This window comes from Neoarius graeffei, chromosome 3 (genome assembly GCF_027579695.1).
Source record: "Neoarius graeffei isolate fNeoGra1 chromosome 3, fNeoGra1.pri, whole genome shotgun sequence".
Lineage (NCBI taxonomy): Eukaryota > Metazoa > Chordata > Actinopteri > Siluriformes > Ariidae > Neoarius > Neoarius graeffei.
In genome coordinates this window covers 105,771,733-105,785,378 of record NC_083571.1, presented here as the reverse complement: position 1 = coordinate 105,785,378, position 13,646 = coordinate 105,771,733, and the positions used below count along the sequence as shown (strand labels likewise).

The window sequence follows — 13,646 nt, the reverse complement described above, 5'->3', positions numbered from 1 at the left end:
TAAAATATTTGTGCCTTATGTTTAAGTGTACTTGCCCTGTAGTTGTGCTTCAGCATTGTTGATTCTTAGGTATGTCTGTGGTTCCATATAAGGTTTTTTTTTTTTAATTTCTCCTGAGTGGGATAATTAATTTTTATTTCTTTTTCTTTAGAGCTTGGATGTCAATTTCAGTTGTCATTGCCATGTTTGGCATTTAATACAATGTTGCTTTAAATTTTGATTTTTAAAGAAAATGAATATGTTCTTAATCCTGAGTATCTGTTGTTAATTTGTGAATTCTTACCTTTATAACGTCATTGTAACTTAAGGTACAAAACACTTAAGTTGTCTACTGGTAGTGTGCATGAGGTAAGGGTTAGGGCTAGAAAACTAAAAGTATACCTAGAAGGGTAATTGCAGTATACTTCAAAACTAAAAAAAGTGGACTAGAAGTATAAAACAAGTAAACTACAGCGGCACTTGAAAGTTTGTGAACCCTTTAGAATTTTCTATATTTCTGCGTAAATATGACCCAAAACAACATCAGATTTTTACACAAGTCCTAAAAGTAGATAAAGAGAACCCAGTTAAACAAATGAGACAAAAAATATTATACTTGGTCATTTATTTATTGAGGAAAATGATCCAGTATTACATATCTGTGAGTGGCAAAAGTATGTGAACCTTTGCTTTCAGTATCTGGTGTGACCTCCTTGTGCAGTAATAACTGCAACTAAACGTTTGCGGTAACTGTTGATCAGTCCTGCACACCGGCTTGGAGGAATTTTAGCCCGTTCCTCCGTACAGAACAGCTTCAACTCTGGGATGTTGGTGGGTTTCCTCACATGAACTGCTCGCTTCAGGTCCTTCCACAACATTTCCATTGGATTAAGGTCAGGACTTTGACTTGGCCATTCCAAAACATTCACTTCATTCTTCTTTAACCATTCTTTGGTAGAACGACTTGTGTGCTTAGGGTCGTTGTCTTGCTGCATGACCCACCTTCTCTTGAGATTCAGTTCATGGACAGATGTCCTGACATTTTCCTTTAGAATTCGCTGGTATAATTCAGAATTCATTGTTCCATCAATGATGGCAAGCCGTCCTGGCCCAGATGCAGTAAAACAGGCCCAAACCATGACACTACCACCACCATGTTTCACAGATGGGATAAGGTTCTTATGCTGGAATGCAGTGTTTTCCTTTCTCCAAACATAACACTTCTCATTTAAACCAAAAAGTTCTATTTTGGTCTCATCCATCCACAAAACATTTTTCCAATAGCCTTCTGGCTTGTCCATGTGATCTTTAGCAAACTGCAGACGAGCAGCAATGTTCTTTTTGGAGAGCAGTGGCTTTCTCCATGCAATCCTGCCATGCACACCATTGTTGTTCAGTGTTCTCCTGATGGTGGACTCATGAACATTAGCCAATGTGAGAGAGGCCTTCAGTTGCTTAGAAGTTACCCTGGGATCCTTTGTGACCTCGCCAACTATTACACACCTTGCTCTTGGAGTGATCTTTGTTGGTCGACCACTCCTGGGGAGGGTAACAATGGTCTTGAATTTCCTCCATTTGTACACAATCTATCTGACTGTGGATTGGTGGAGTCCAAACTCTTTAGAGATGGTTTTGTAACCTTTTCCAGCATGATGAGCATCAACAACGCTTTTTCTGAGGTCCTCAGAAATCTCCTTTGTTCGTGCCATGATACACTTCCATAAACATGTGTTGTGAAGATCAGACTTTGATAGATCCCTGTTCTTTAAATAAAACAGGGTGCCCACTCACACCTGACTGTCATCCCATTGATTGAAAACACCTGACTCTAATTTCACCTTCAAATTAACTGCTAATCCTAGAGGTTCACATACTTTTGCCACTCACAGATCTGTAATATTGGATCATTTTCCTCAATAAATAAATGACCAAGTATAATATTTTTGTCTCATTTGTTTAACTGGGTTCTCTTTATCTACTTTTAGGACTTGTGTGAAAATCTGATGATAGTTTAGGTCATATTTATGCAGAAATATAGAAAATTCTAAAGGGCTCACAAACTTTCAAGCACGACTATAAAGTAAAAGTGGGCCAATTTAGTCCCAAGAAGTATTAGATTAGTTTATAAGTATACTGTAAGTGCATTGATATCAGTATACTTGGTACACAAAAGTATACTTAAGGAAATATACTTTAACTTAAGTATACTTAATAAAATGAACTTGAAGTATACTTCTTTTTTATAAGGGAAGCTAATGCTGAACTGCAACCAACGCTTCATATAAAGTGTGTGTGTGTGTATATACACTCACCCACCACTCACTGTCTTCCTCTCCATCTACTATGATCACCTCTCCCTCAGTGAAAGTCAGTTCATCTGGGTTATCAGCTACACACTTGTAGATGGCTTTCACCCGCTTAGGTTTATTTTTCTACCACACACACACACACGATCAAATGTTAGTGTCATGTTTATTAACTTTTGACTTTTTTTCTACTTCAAATATCCACAAGTTAAGCTGAATACTTTGACACTTTATAAATGCCCGTTCATCCGTACCTTAAAACAGGCTTCAAAATAACTCACACATAAGGAAATGAGTCACATCATATTCATCTTACATTTTCTGTCAGAGCCACATCATCAGAAGAAGAAAAAAAAGTTTTATGGCACAGTATAAACTGAGCTTCAGAGTCAGACAAGTTTTAACTAGTGAAAGTATTGCTTGGTCTGAATTCAGACACTATTTTTTTTTAATATAATAATTCCAGTGCATCCAGTATATCCACCTCAAATTTACACATATAATGTCTTTTAACTTTATTATTACCTCACCTGGGACGGCGTCCACCAGGGGGCGAGGTATTGTTTTCAGTGGAGTTTCTTTGTTTGTTTGTTTTTTGTCATCAACATTACGGGAAAACGGCTAGACCATCTCATCTCATCTCATTATCTCTAGCCGCTTTATCCTTCTACAGGGTCGCGGGCAAGCTGGAGCCTATCCCAGCTGACTACGGGCGAAAGGCGGGGTACACCCTGGACAAGTCGCCAGGTCATCACAGGGCTGACACATAGACACAGACAACCATTCACACTCACATTCACACCTACGGTCAATTTAGAGTCACCAGTTAACCTAACCTGCATGTCTTTGGACTGTGGGGGAAACCGGAGCACCCGGAGGAAACCCATGCGGACACGGAGAGAACATGCAAACTCCGCACAGAAAGGCCCTCGCCGGCCACGGGGCTCGAACCCGGACCTTCTTGCTGTGAGGCGACAGCACTAACCACTACACCACCGTGCCGCCCGTATGGCTAGACCGATCTTCATGAAACTTTCAGGATAGATGGGCATTGGTCTCAAATAGAACCAACATTTTGAGGATCATCTGGTCAAGGTCACCAAAAAAGTCAATCTTGTTTTTTTTTTTCCTGATATCTTCCTTCATATTCATCATATTTACTTCAAATCAATTCCAGAATGTTCATCTTTCGATTCTGCTTCCATTGATACGCTACATGATGGGGTCTCTCATAGTTTTCTTAGCGGTTGGGAGTCAAATATCGGGGGGGAGGGGGGTCCAAGGTCATTGCTAAAATTTGAATATTTTCCATTATAACTCGAAAATGGTTAGAGATGCTTATCATTATCAACATCTAGGAAGTCATATATGGGCTTTCATTTAGCACCATGACCTTTGATCTTGTTTGTTTGCGTGTCTGTCTATAAACAATCTAGCGTCTAGACGGCTGCACCGATTGACTTCAAATTTTCAGGGTAGGTGGGCAATGGTCCTTAGATTACCTGAGTATATTTTGGGGGTAATCGGGTCAAGGTGAAGGTCACCGGAAAGATCAACCTTTTGGTCAAAATAACATTTTCCATTATAACTCAAAAACGGTTGCTGACAGACAAATGTTTACTCTTATGATCCTGGGTATGACATTAAACTGCATCCGGTGGCAAGGCTCCTGCTAGGGATGGATGGGGCTTTGGGGAGAGTGGAGTCACCCCTTAATTGTCATTACTCCCAGGTCCTCTCGGACCCGGAGTGGTAGCACCTGTTAGGGTGCCAGCTATGGCTCAAATAGCTCCACTGCCTTGTGGATGGCTAGGGATAGCCTGAGGCTAAGGGAGTCAACCCTAACAGAAAACAACGGGGAATGCCTACCCCATACATGTAAAGTCTGGGCATGCCCACAAGGAATCACTCCTACCACACAGAGAAAGTCCCTTCCAGTGGATGTTTGGGTGGTGCCAGCAAGCATTGTGGAGTGCTCAGGACTGGATGAGGCACATAAGGCTTCCAGGCCATCCACCGCACCCAACTCCATGTTCTGCCGTCTCGACCTCGTCTTGGATCTTGGGCGAGAGAGTGAGGTTGGCACAGTGCAACCCATCCTCACTTTAATTCAACACCTAGCGCAAGTCATGCCTACTCATCCACTTCACCTGCGTTCATTTCGTGCAAGGATAGGCCTTATCAGCCACCTTTGCACACACTGCACTGGATGAAAGGATCATCATGGTCATCTTCGAACACGAAGGACGAACGCATTATGAGCATATAGGAACTCCCATATGGCCTTTCATTTGGCGCCATCATCTTTGACCCTGAAAAGTCAAACTCAAGGTCACGGATTTTCAGAGGACTGCAACTTGAAAACGGTTGATTGTAGACAGATATTTACCATTATCAACTTATAGGAAGTGCCATATGGGCTTTCATTTGGCACCATGACCTTTGGCCTTGAAATGTCAAACTCAAGGTCATGGATTTTCATAAGACTATAACCTGACAGCTGATGATTGAGAAATATCATCATTATCAACATGTAGGCATAAAATAAGTGCTGCCGGGCGAGGTTTGTTTTGGCTGGCAACACTTATTATTGTTATTAATGGCATTTAGCAGATGCTCTTATCCAGAGCAATATGCAACATACCCAGAGCAGCTGGGGAGCAGTTAGGGGTTGCTCAAGGGCATTTCAGCCATTTTTGCTGGTCCAGGGAATTGAACCAGCAACCTTTTGGTCCCAAACCTGCTGCTCTAACCATTAGGCCATGGTTTCCCCATAACTTTAGACTTATAACTGAATAAAAACTCTTTGTATTCATAAGTATAACCTACGGAACCTCAGAAGGGATATGGAGGGAAAAAAAAGAAAAACTTTTAGGAGATCAATGTTCTTCCAGGTCAGTTCGGCAAACACGCGATGAGTGTGTCCCTTTGCACTAATATTCTCTTCAGATTCCTCTCAGTTATGTGAAAACTGCGCTACTGTCGAGCACCGATTTGATGTATTTATATTTGAGGTCAATCTCAAAATAAAATTTCTTGAAAAGTTATGCAAGGTTTATATTTCTGAACTGGTGTGTACGGACCTCTAAATAGAGTTTACGCAACATTAAAATGTACTGGTGTTAGAATTTCCTACTGTTTTACCAATGCAAGCTGTAGGATATTCAACATTGTGCTACGTTATCAGCATTTACAGGATCTAGACTGTGTGACTAATCACGTCGTTTCTTGCTAGAGGGTAGGCACTGAGGTCACCACATGCAGAAGTCACCAAGTTCTGGCGTTAGCGTTCATCTTGAATGCTGCGGATACATCTTTTTTTTTTCCTTCCATTTTCCTTCTGGGGCTTCATAATAAACAAAAGACATGTTTATAAAATTAACCTGATCGGGAAAAGTATTTAGATTTCATACAGCCCATGCACAGCTCCTCAGATTAAAAAAGAAGAACAAGTACAGCTTTTAAACAAAGAATTTAGACCAGGGGTTTTCAAAGTGTGGGAGAGTCAGCCCCCCCTCGGAGAGCAAATAAACAACAGCGCCCCCCTTACAATTTTTGTTGTTGCTATACTTAATGTTCCATTCGTATTTTTAAAAAATGGTTGTTGTACACATTTTTTTCTTTTTCACATTTTAAACATCTGTGCTTTTTAAAACAGCTTGCTTTACACATTTTAAACATCTCATAGCATCGTTAGCTAGCACCTCTTGGCAGACAACACACTGTGGCAGTGGAGCATCTTCAGATCCAGTCCATGAAAATCCAAACTTTAAATAATCGTGGTCATACTTCCTTCTTTTTCCAGTCCCCCAGGATTCCGCGGGCCTTTTTTGTGATTGTTGCGGGCTAAAATGTCTGATGTTGCGGGGGTTTTCCAAAAAATTGCGATGAAAGTTGCGGTGTTTTTTAGGTTTTTGTTGCGATTACATTGCGGGAGGAAGTGAAAGTTGCGAGAAATTGTTGCGATTTTCTCTTTTTGTGATTAAAATTGAGTGATATGTTAAATATTAAGTTATTACTGAAAAACTATTGATTAAAAAAACAGACACTGAGAAATGGTCCTATAAACAACTTTACCAATATAAAAGATTAGCAGGACTACAAAAATGCAGAAAAATAGGCTTCACTTATCCAAATGCACCTGTTGGTTCAAAAGTTAAAGTGCAGAGAACCTCACAGCACAACATGAAGTTACCTTAAAATATAATATAAATGTCTCAGCTTTCATGTAAGAAAAAAAACTATTAATACTAGTACTGTGTGCAGGCAGTCTCTCCTGAAGAATAAATTAAACAATAATTATAAACTAATAAAATAAATGGCTCAGGCTTCATAGAAGAAAAAAAAAACAATTTGAACAGAATCTCACAGTATGATGCTGAAGCTGCCTAAACAATGGAAAATAAAATACCATTTTGGCAAAAACGTTGGCATCCATTAATTTCTTGTATTAAGTAAAAAAAAAAAAAAACATGTAAAGTGCGCACAGTCCTTCACTGTAAACATAACACACTTTCAGTAACAGAATTTAAGCCTATATAAACACTGACTCGCACATCATGCAATGTTGCCAGATACTGCTGACGTTTTCCAGCCCAAAATATGTTCAAAACCCGCCAAAATGCACTTGAAACCGCCCAATCTGGCAACACTGCGCGCATGCTGCTTCTCTTGAACGTATACAAGGAAGTAAGGCGGAAGGTAGTTTGTCGACGTCACCTCAAGACGACGCCAACGGTTGGTCAAATTTGCGGGGAAGTTGTGGTGATTGGATATAATTGCAGCACCGCCCTGAATTCGCGGGGATTGGTTGAATTTGCATTGAAGTTGCAAATCGCAACATCCTGGAGGCTCTGTTTTTTTGCTTGGCCCAGACTCTGTCTCCTCACTCACTGTAGCTTTAGGTACTAAAAATCGATCCATTTTGTCTCTGGTAAAGGCTAGTTGAAGTTCACTAAATGTCCGCAATAGTAACTTATTCTGGTTTATTTTTCCTCACGTTGCGCCCCCCCTTAAGAACTCTGGCACCCCCCAGGGGGGGCGTGCCCCACACTTTGAAATGCCCTGATTTAGACAAACTGGTGTTTTGTTTTGTTTTTTTGGAACAAAAGAAGAAACAAAAATTGAAATTTTTACCAATAATTCAGCATGTCCTGTTTGCAGAAAGAAGGCTTGTGTGGATTATACCGAAAGCACCACATCCTCAGTGAAGTACAGAGGGCGGAGCAACATGATATGAGGCTGCTTCTGTGCAAACAGTACTGGGGTATTACACATCAAAGCAAACATGACTGCGCAAGGGACCGGGACATATTAGAGGAGAATTTCATCCCATTGGCCAAAACCACAGAATCAGGGGAGAAGATGGAATTTTCAACAAGACAACGATCCCAAACATACAGCCAAAAGTAACTCTAGAAGGCTTTGCAAGGTATGTGGATGACACCTGGGTGAAAATCAAAACCCATGAGGTGGAAGCCTTCACAGCGCACATCAATGCAGTGGATATCAACATCAAGTTCACTCGGGAGTACATCAGTGGAAACAACCCAGCCTTTTTGGACTGCGGCATGCACATCGAACAAGACAGAAGCCTAAGCACCAAGGTCCACCAGAAACCCCCCCACACAGACCAGTACCTACTGTTTGACTCTCACCACCTACTGGAACACAAATTGGGGGTCATTAGGACCTTCCATCACAGGGCTCAGAACATTCCTACAACGGTAGATGGAAAAGAGAAGGAGCAAAACCACATCAAGGAAGCACTTCAGAAGAAGTGCGGGTATCCCAACTGGGCTTTCGTCAAGACCAGAAAAAGAGACATAACGGACAGGGAAGAAAACAGTTTCATTCCCTACATTTCTGGACTATCTGAGAAACTCAGGAGGTTCTTCAACAAACACAACATTCCTGTACATTTCAGACCCAGTAACACTTTGAGGCAGAAATTGGTCCACCCTAAAGACAGAATACACAGACACAAACAGGACAATGCAGTGAGGAACGCACGGACCTGTAAATTTGAGAAACGAAACAACCGCTTCACAGGCGCATGGCTCAACACAAGAGAGCCAGTTCCTCAGGCCAAGACTCTGCAGTCTATCATCATCTCAATAACAAACGACACTCGTTTCAGGACCGCAATGTACGCATTCTAGCCAGAGAAGACCGATGGTTTGAAAGAGGAGTAAAAGAAGCCATCTTCGTCAACCACTGAACAGACGAGGTGGTCTGAGACACCACTTATCAGCCAGAGTCCTTGGCACACTTCCCAGAAAACTGAATACACATCCACACCAAGACTCAGCTGACTTCAATGACTCACGTGATGACAGAGAACCAACGACCCACAGATCACCCTAACGACTCTCTAGGCTGCTAACACCATTCATACCCAGCCTCCAGTGACCTACAGGATGACTCAACGACCCATGAGACCTCAACGACTCTCCTTAGGGTTGCTTTTGATCCACTAGAGGATAAATACCTGGAACTCCCCACTAGTCAGACAGAACTGAAGAAGCCTTTCGGATGAGAGATGAAACATCTTCAAGAATTTCAAGCAAGTCCACTTGCCTTCTTTAGCGACCACGGTTTACTATGACCTGGATGGCTGAGAACCTTCACAGACGAGGCTTTGCAAGGTACAGACCACGTCCAGACTTGAATCCCGTATAAAATATATGAAATATTTTAAAATTGTGAGTCTATCAGAGGGACCCGTCTCACCTTGGAGGAAGTGATGATGATCTGCCAAGAGGAATGGGCCAAATATACAATGGTGCAAAAACTTAATTACTTGTTAAAAACTTAATAACAGCAGCTTTAGTCAAAACGTTGGCAATTTTTTCTCTCTATCAATTTCGTTTTTTTTAAAGCATATCTTCATTTATGTTTATGCATTTTTTGTTCATTTTTCCAAATACCAAAGTCAAAAGATATGATGTGTGCATATTTGAAGTGGAATTATATTACATCATAAAAGCAAAAGTGTCTGAACGCTCATTTTCCCGTTACCGTCATGTGATAAACAGGAGTGAAACTGCTCTGTTGGAGTATTGACTTACTACCTGAGACATTCTAGGTTTGGGGACAGGGGGTGGAGCAGGCGGTGATGTTGGTACAGAACTTGCTGCTGATAGGGAAGCATCTGTTTCTGTCCAAAAAAATATTAGGAAATAAAGAACTTACACCTCATAAAAATATTAATATCTCAATACAACACAATATCTGATGTAAAATGCAATTTATCCCAATATCTGAGCAAAGATGTACACATTTCTATTGAATTTTATTCACATTTGAAGCCTACCAGTTCTTTCACCAGGCCTAGGCTTGTGTTTTTGCAGTTTGGGAAGATTTTTCTCAGCTCTGAAATCATAAATATGAGTGAAATTTGTTGAAAAAAAATAAATACTGAGCAGTATACGAGATGACACTCTTTCAAAAAGTTCCATCTGGCATCCTAAAGTGTTCAAAAATGTGTTTTTCTGGAGCAGCTGTTACAGATTCTTTATAAAATCCTGTAACAGAGGGTCATACGTTTATAGAAAAGGTTCCAAGTAGAAACTTTAGAAATCTATATCTATTAAACATCCAAAAAGCTCCTGAGAAACCCTTTGGTTAAAGTGTATAATATAAACGTAAGGGTGTCAGGGTTTTTTCTAGAAAAATTTAGTATGAGGGCGCTCATCATGGCGAGGGGGCGGGGGGGGGGGGGGGGGGGGGGGGGGATGGTGCCGGTTGTCCCCCCCCCCGCCATGCAAAGCCTTTGAAAAATGCTCCAATGGGACATTCTGAGGCTATCTGAGAGGGAAATTGTAACAAATTGTCTGTCAACATTGAAAAAGAAAGAAGTAATCTTCTTCTGCCCCGGACAGTCTTTGGCTTTCTTCTGTTTCGTGCCGCGGGATGACATCTTTAAATGCCCAAGTGTCAACAAAAACAACTCGCGAACTACTTCTGTCAAAAACTCCCACGCCGGTGGGTGAAAGGTCATTCAGTCTCGAGAAATCTCGCTCTACAAGTCAGCTGACCTTGTATGTAACCCATGTCAAATCTCGCGAGAGCAGCCGCGACAAGTAAACAACTAAACAACATGGCGCCTCAGTCTGGAAACCGCCAATTCGGATTGTTTTTGCACCGTCTGGCGGTGTATCTACTATGATTGGAATATTTTTGGAGCAATTATAACGTATTTGATGATCAGACACATTGTCACGTAGTGTTACTGGGATGTTTTCACGGAGTCGGTAAGGGGGCGCACGCCGAGAGTAAGAGGGCGCAGCGCCCCTGTTCCCCTGTTTAGACGAAAGCCTGTGTGTGTGTGTGTGTGTGTGTGTGTGGTCTTACCCTGGGATGGGTTTGAGTGCAGGGGCTTTGGGGTGTATGGGTATACTAGGTGGTGTGGGTTTGTATGAGGGTGGGGGCACTGGGGGAGGCGGGGGCACCATAAGTATCGGGGCGGTGGGGGCTGGGGGCACCGGAAGCTTTTGAATACTGGGCGGGACTGGCGGTGCAGGTGGCACTGGAGGCAGAGGGGTATTCTTGGTTTGGGTCTTAGGTTCCTGGGCACTTGGCTTCTTGATAACTGGAGGAGGAGGAGGCGGAGGAGGAGGAACAGGAGGAAGAACTAAGAGAGAGGGAACACCAGTTAGAGAGATACCATACTGGAATTGGCGAAACAAACTGCATTAGATCGCTCAGATAAAACTCAATTAAAATGAGGCCAGTCACTTACCATAGATGTTCTCTGGACTGGTAAGATTGGGCGGGTCTGAGGAGGATCGTTGCCTCCCTATTGTCTCCATAGGCTTCCAGTTGCCAGCTCCTGAAAATACAACATACATATGCTGTATTCTGGAGATCATTACACTTGAATGAATAATTCATATTCAGCATACAGCATGTATATGTTTTCAAGCCATCCAGATGGAGCTTACCAGCGAGAGGGTTGCGTGGAGGGAGCTGTGGTACGGGGAGTACAGGGGAAGGGGGATTGAGATCCATCATGGTGCCGTAGGTCTCATTACACATCATGCTGGGGATGAAGCCTCTCTGCTTTTCCCGCACAGCATTGACCACATCCCGTGCCAGAGCAGCCATATTGGGTTGGGCAGAGGTGTTGCCTGGGAGGAAGCAGCTTACAGGCCGGTCCTCTCGCTTCTGAGGGATCGGCTGCACCATGTGGAAGGTGAAATTATTCAGACATAGCTGATGCACACTATACAGTTGTGGTCAGAAGTTTACATACAGTGACATGAATGTCACCTTGGATATGAATGTCAATGCAATATTTGGGCTTTCAGTCATTTCTTTGAACTGTTCTTTTTCTGTGGCAGAATGATTGTACAGCATACAGCTTTAATAATTATCCGGTTTCCCCCCACAGTCCAAAGACATGCAGGTTAGGTTAACTGGTGACTCTAAATTGACGGTAGATGTGAGTGTGAATGGTTGTCTGTGTCTATGTGTCAGCCCTGTGATGACCTGGCGACTTGTCCAGGGTGTACCCCGCCTTTCACCCGTAGTCAGCTGGGATAGGCTCCAGCTTGCCTGCGACCCTGTAGAAGGATAAAGCGGCTAGAGATAATGAGATGAGAATGAGACATCTTTAATTAAAAAAAATAGAATTTGGTGTACAAGTTTTTAATTTTCTTTGGGTTTTCTGAAATCAACACAGGGTCAAAATTACACATACAGGGTTAAAAATTGACATACGCTCATTTCGATTATTAATTCAGAGGTGCTGAAACTTCCAAAATGTCTCTTATCTTGCCAAGGCAGAGGTCTCTTAACTTCCTGTTAGTGATCATGATTGACTACAGCTGGTAGCTTCTCTGTGCCTTCATAAAAAGGGTTTGTTTACAGCACTCATTGGATTGACCAACACACAGTAAAATGGGAAAGTCCAAAGAGCTCAGTGCAGATCTGAGAAAGAGGATTGCAGATATACACAACTCTGGAATGTCTCTCGGAGCCATTTCTAAACTAGAAAAGCACTCGGAGAGCGCAGACCTCAGCCAAGAATCCTTTAAAAAAATTCCGGGATCCAGACGGTGATCCGGATCACCGCCAAAATTTAATGGATTGTTACTTGTGCCCAGTCACACCTCTGGAAAAAATTTCAGACCAATCCGTTCATAACTTTTTCCGTAATGTTGCTAACAGACAAACCAACCAACCAACAAACAAACACTACCGAAAACATAACCTCCTTGGCGGAGGTAACAACTGTAAATTCCAAGATCAGTCCAAACAATTGTATCCAAGTTATTGTAGTCACTTTGCTAAGCCACTTTGCTTCAAGAAAACCCAAACTGTCACCCTCAGCTGAAAGGAAATTGGTTTGGATGCTCAGGAACAACCTAGGAACCACCATGGCACAGCCCTGCCATGAACTGGAAGCTGATGGATCACTGTCTACAGTTCAGATCACCATGGACTAAGAGGCTGCTATCCAAGAAATAACCCCCTGCTCCAAAATTGACACCTTCAAGCTTAACTAAGGTTTGAAGCTGACCACACGGACAAAGAAAAAGCCTTCTGGAGGAAAGCTGTATGGTCAGATGAGACAAAGATTGAGTTGTTTGGCCACAATGACCACCATGTACAGAGGAACACTGTACCAGCTGGTGGTGGTGGTAGGATCATCATGCTCTGGGGCTGTTTTGCTGCCAGTGGAACTGGTTCATTGCACAAAGTGGATGGAATAATGAAGAAGGAGGACTACCTCAGAATTCTTCAACATCAGCCATCAGAAACTTGAACACGACTTGGGACTTGGGAGTTACAACAGGACAATGAACCCAAAGACGCATCAGAGCTGGTTGTGGAGGATAAAGCAGGCTAACATTAAGCTTAAAACAAGTCCTGACTTCAACCCTATTGAAAATATATGGACCGTGTTTATAAGTCGAGTTCATGCCAAGAAAAAAAACAAAAATTTAATTGAACATTCTACCATGAAGAGTCGTGAAATATCCAACCAGAATTCTGCCAGAAGCTTGTTCATGGTAAACAAAAGTCAAGGTGAATCTTGCAGAGACATTTTACCCAAATATTAGGTGTGTTGTATGTATAATTTTGACCCTGTGTTGATTTCAGAAAACCCAAAGAAAATTAAAACTTGTGCACCAAATTCTAGTGTTTATTTTTAATTAAAGATGTATGCTGTACAATCATTCTGCCACAGAAAAAGAACAGTTCAAAGAAATGACTGAAAGCCCAAATATTGCCATGACCTTCATATCCAAGATGACATTCATGTCACTGTATGTAAACTTCTGACCACGACTGTATATACAGTTAAATACCTTAATTATGTCCAATAAATGATTGTCAAAATACAATGTTTGC

At 42.0% G+C, this 13,646-nt stretch overlaps 1 protein-coding gene across 3 annotated transcripts in view; it reads right to left on the bottom strand.

The window, feature by feature from the left end:
* Nucleotides 1–13,646, bottom strand: part of asap2b (ArfGAP with SH3 domain, ankyrin repeat and PH domain 2b) — a 133,590-nt gene that overhangs the window by 5,814 nt on the left and 114,130 nt on the right. Inside the window, exons 22-27 of one of the 3 annotated variants that reach the window (XM_060917846.1) lie at nt 11,231–11,465; nt 11,029–11,118; nt 10,641–10,920; nt 9,601–9,659; nt 9,356–9,444; nt 2,296–2,411 (exon numbers count right to left, since the gene is read on the bottom strand). In XM_060917846.1, coding sequence (XP_060773829.1) covers nt 2,296–2,411; nt 9,356–9,444; nt 9,601–9,659; nt 10,641–10,920; nt 11,029–11,118; nt 11,231–11,465 — 869 coding nt within the window. Of the gene's footprint in view, nt 1–2,291; nt 2,412–9,355; nt 9,445–9,600; nt 9,660–10,640; nt 10,921–11,028; nt 11,119–11,230; nt 11,466–13,646 lie in introns of all 3 variants that reach the window. The other 2 variants (XM_060917848.1, XM_060917847.1) reach the window with 2 other exon arrangements.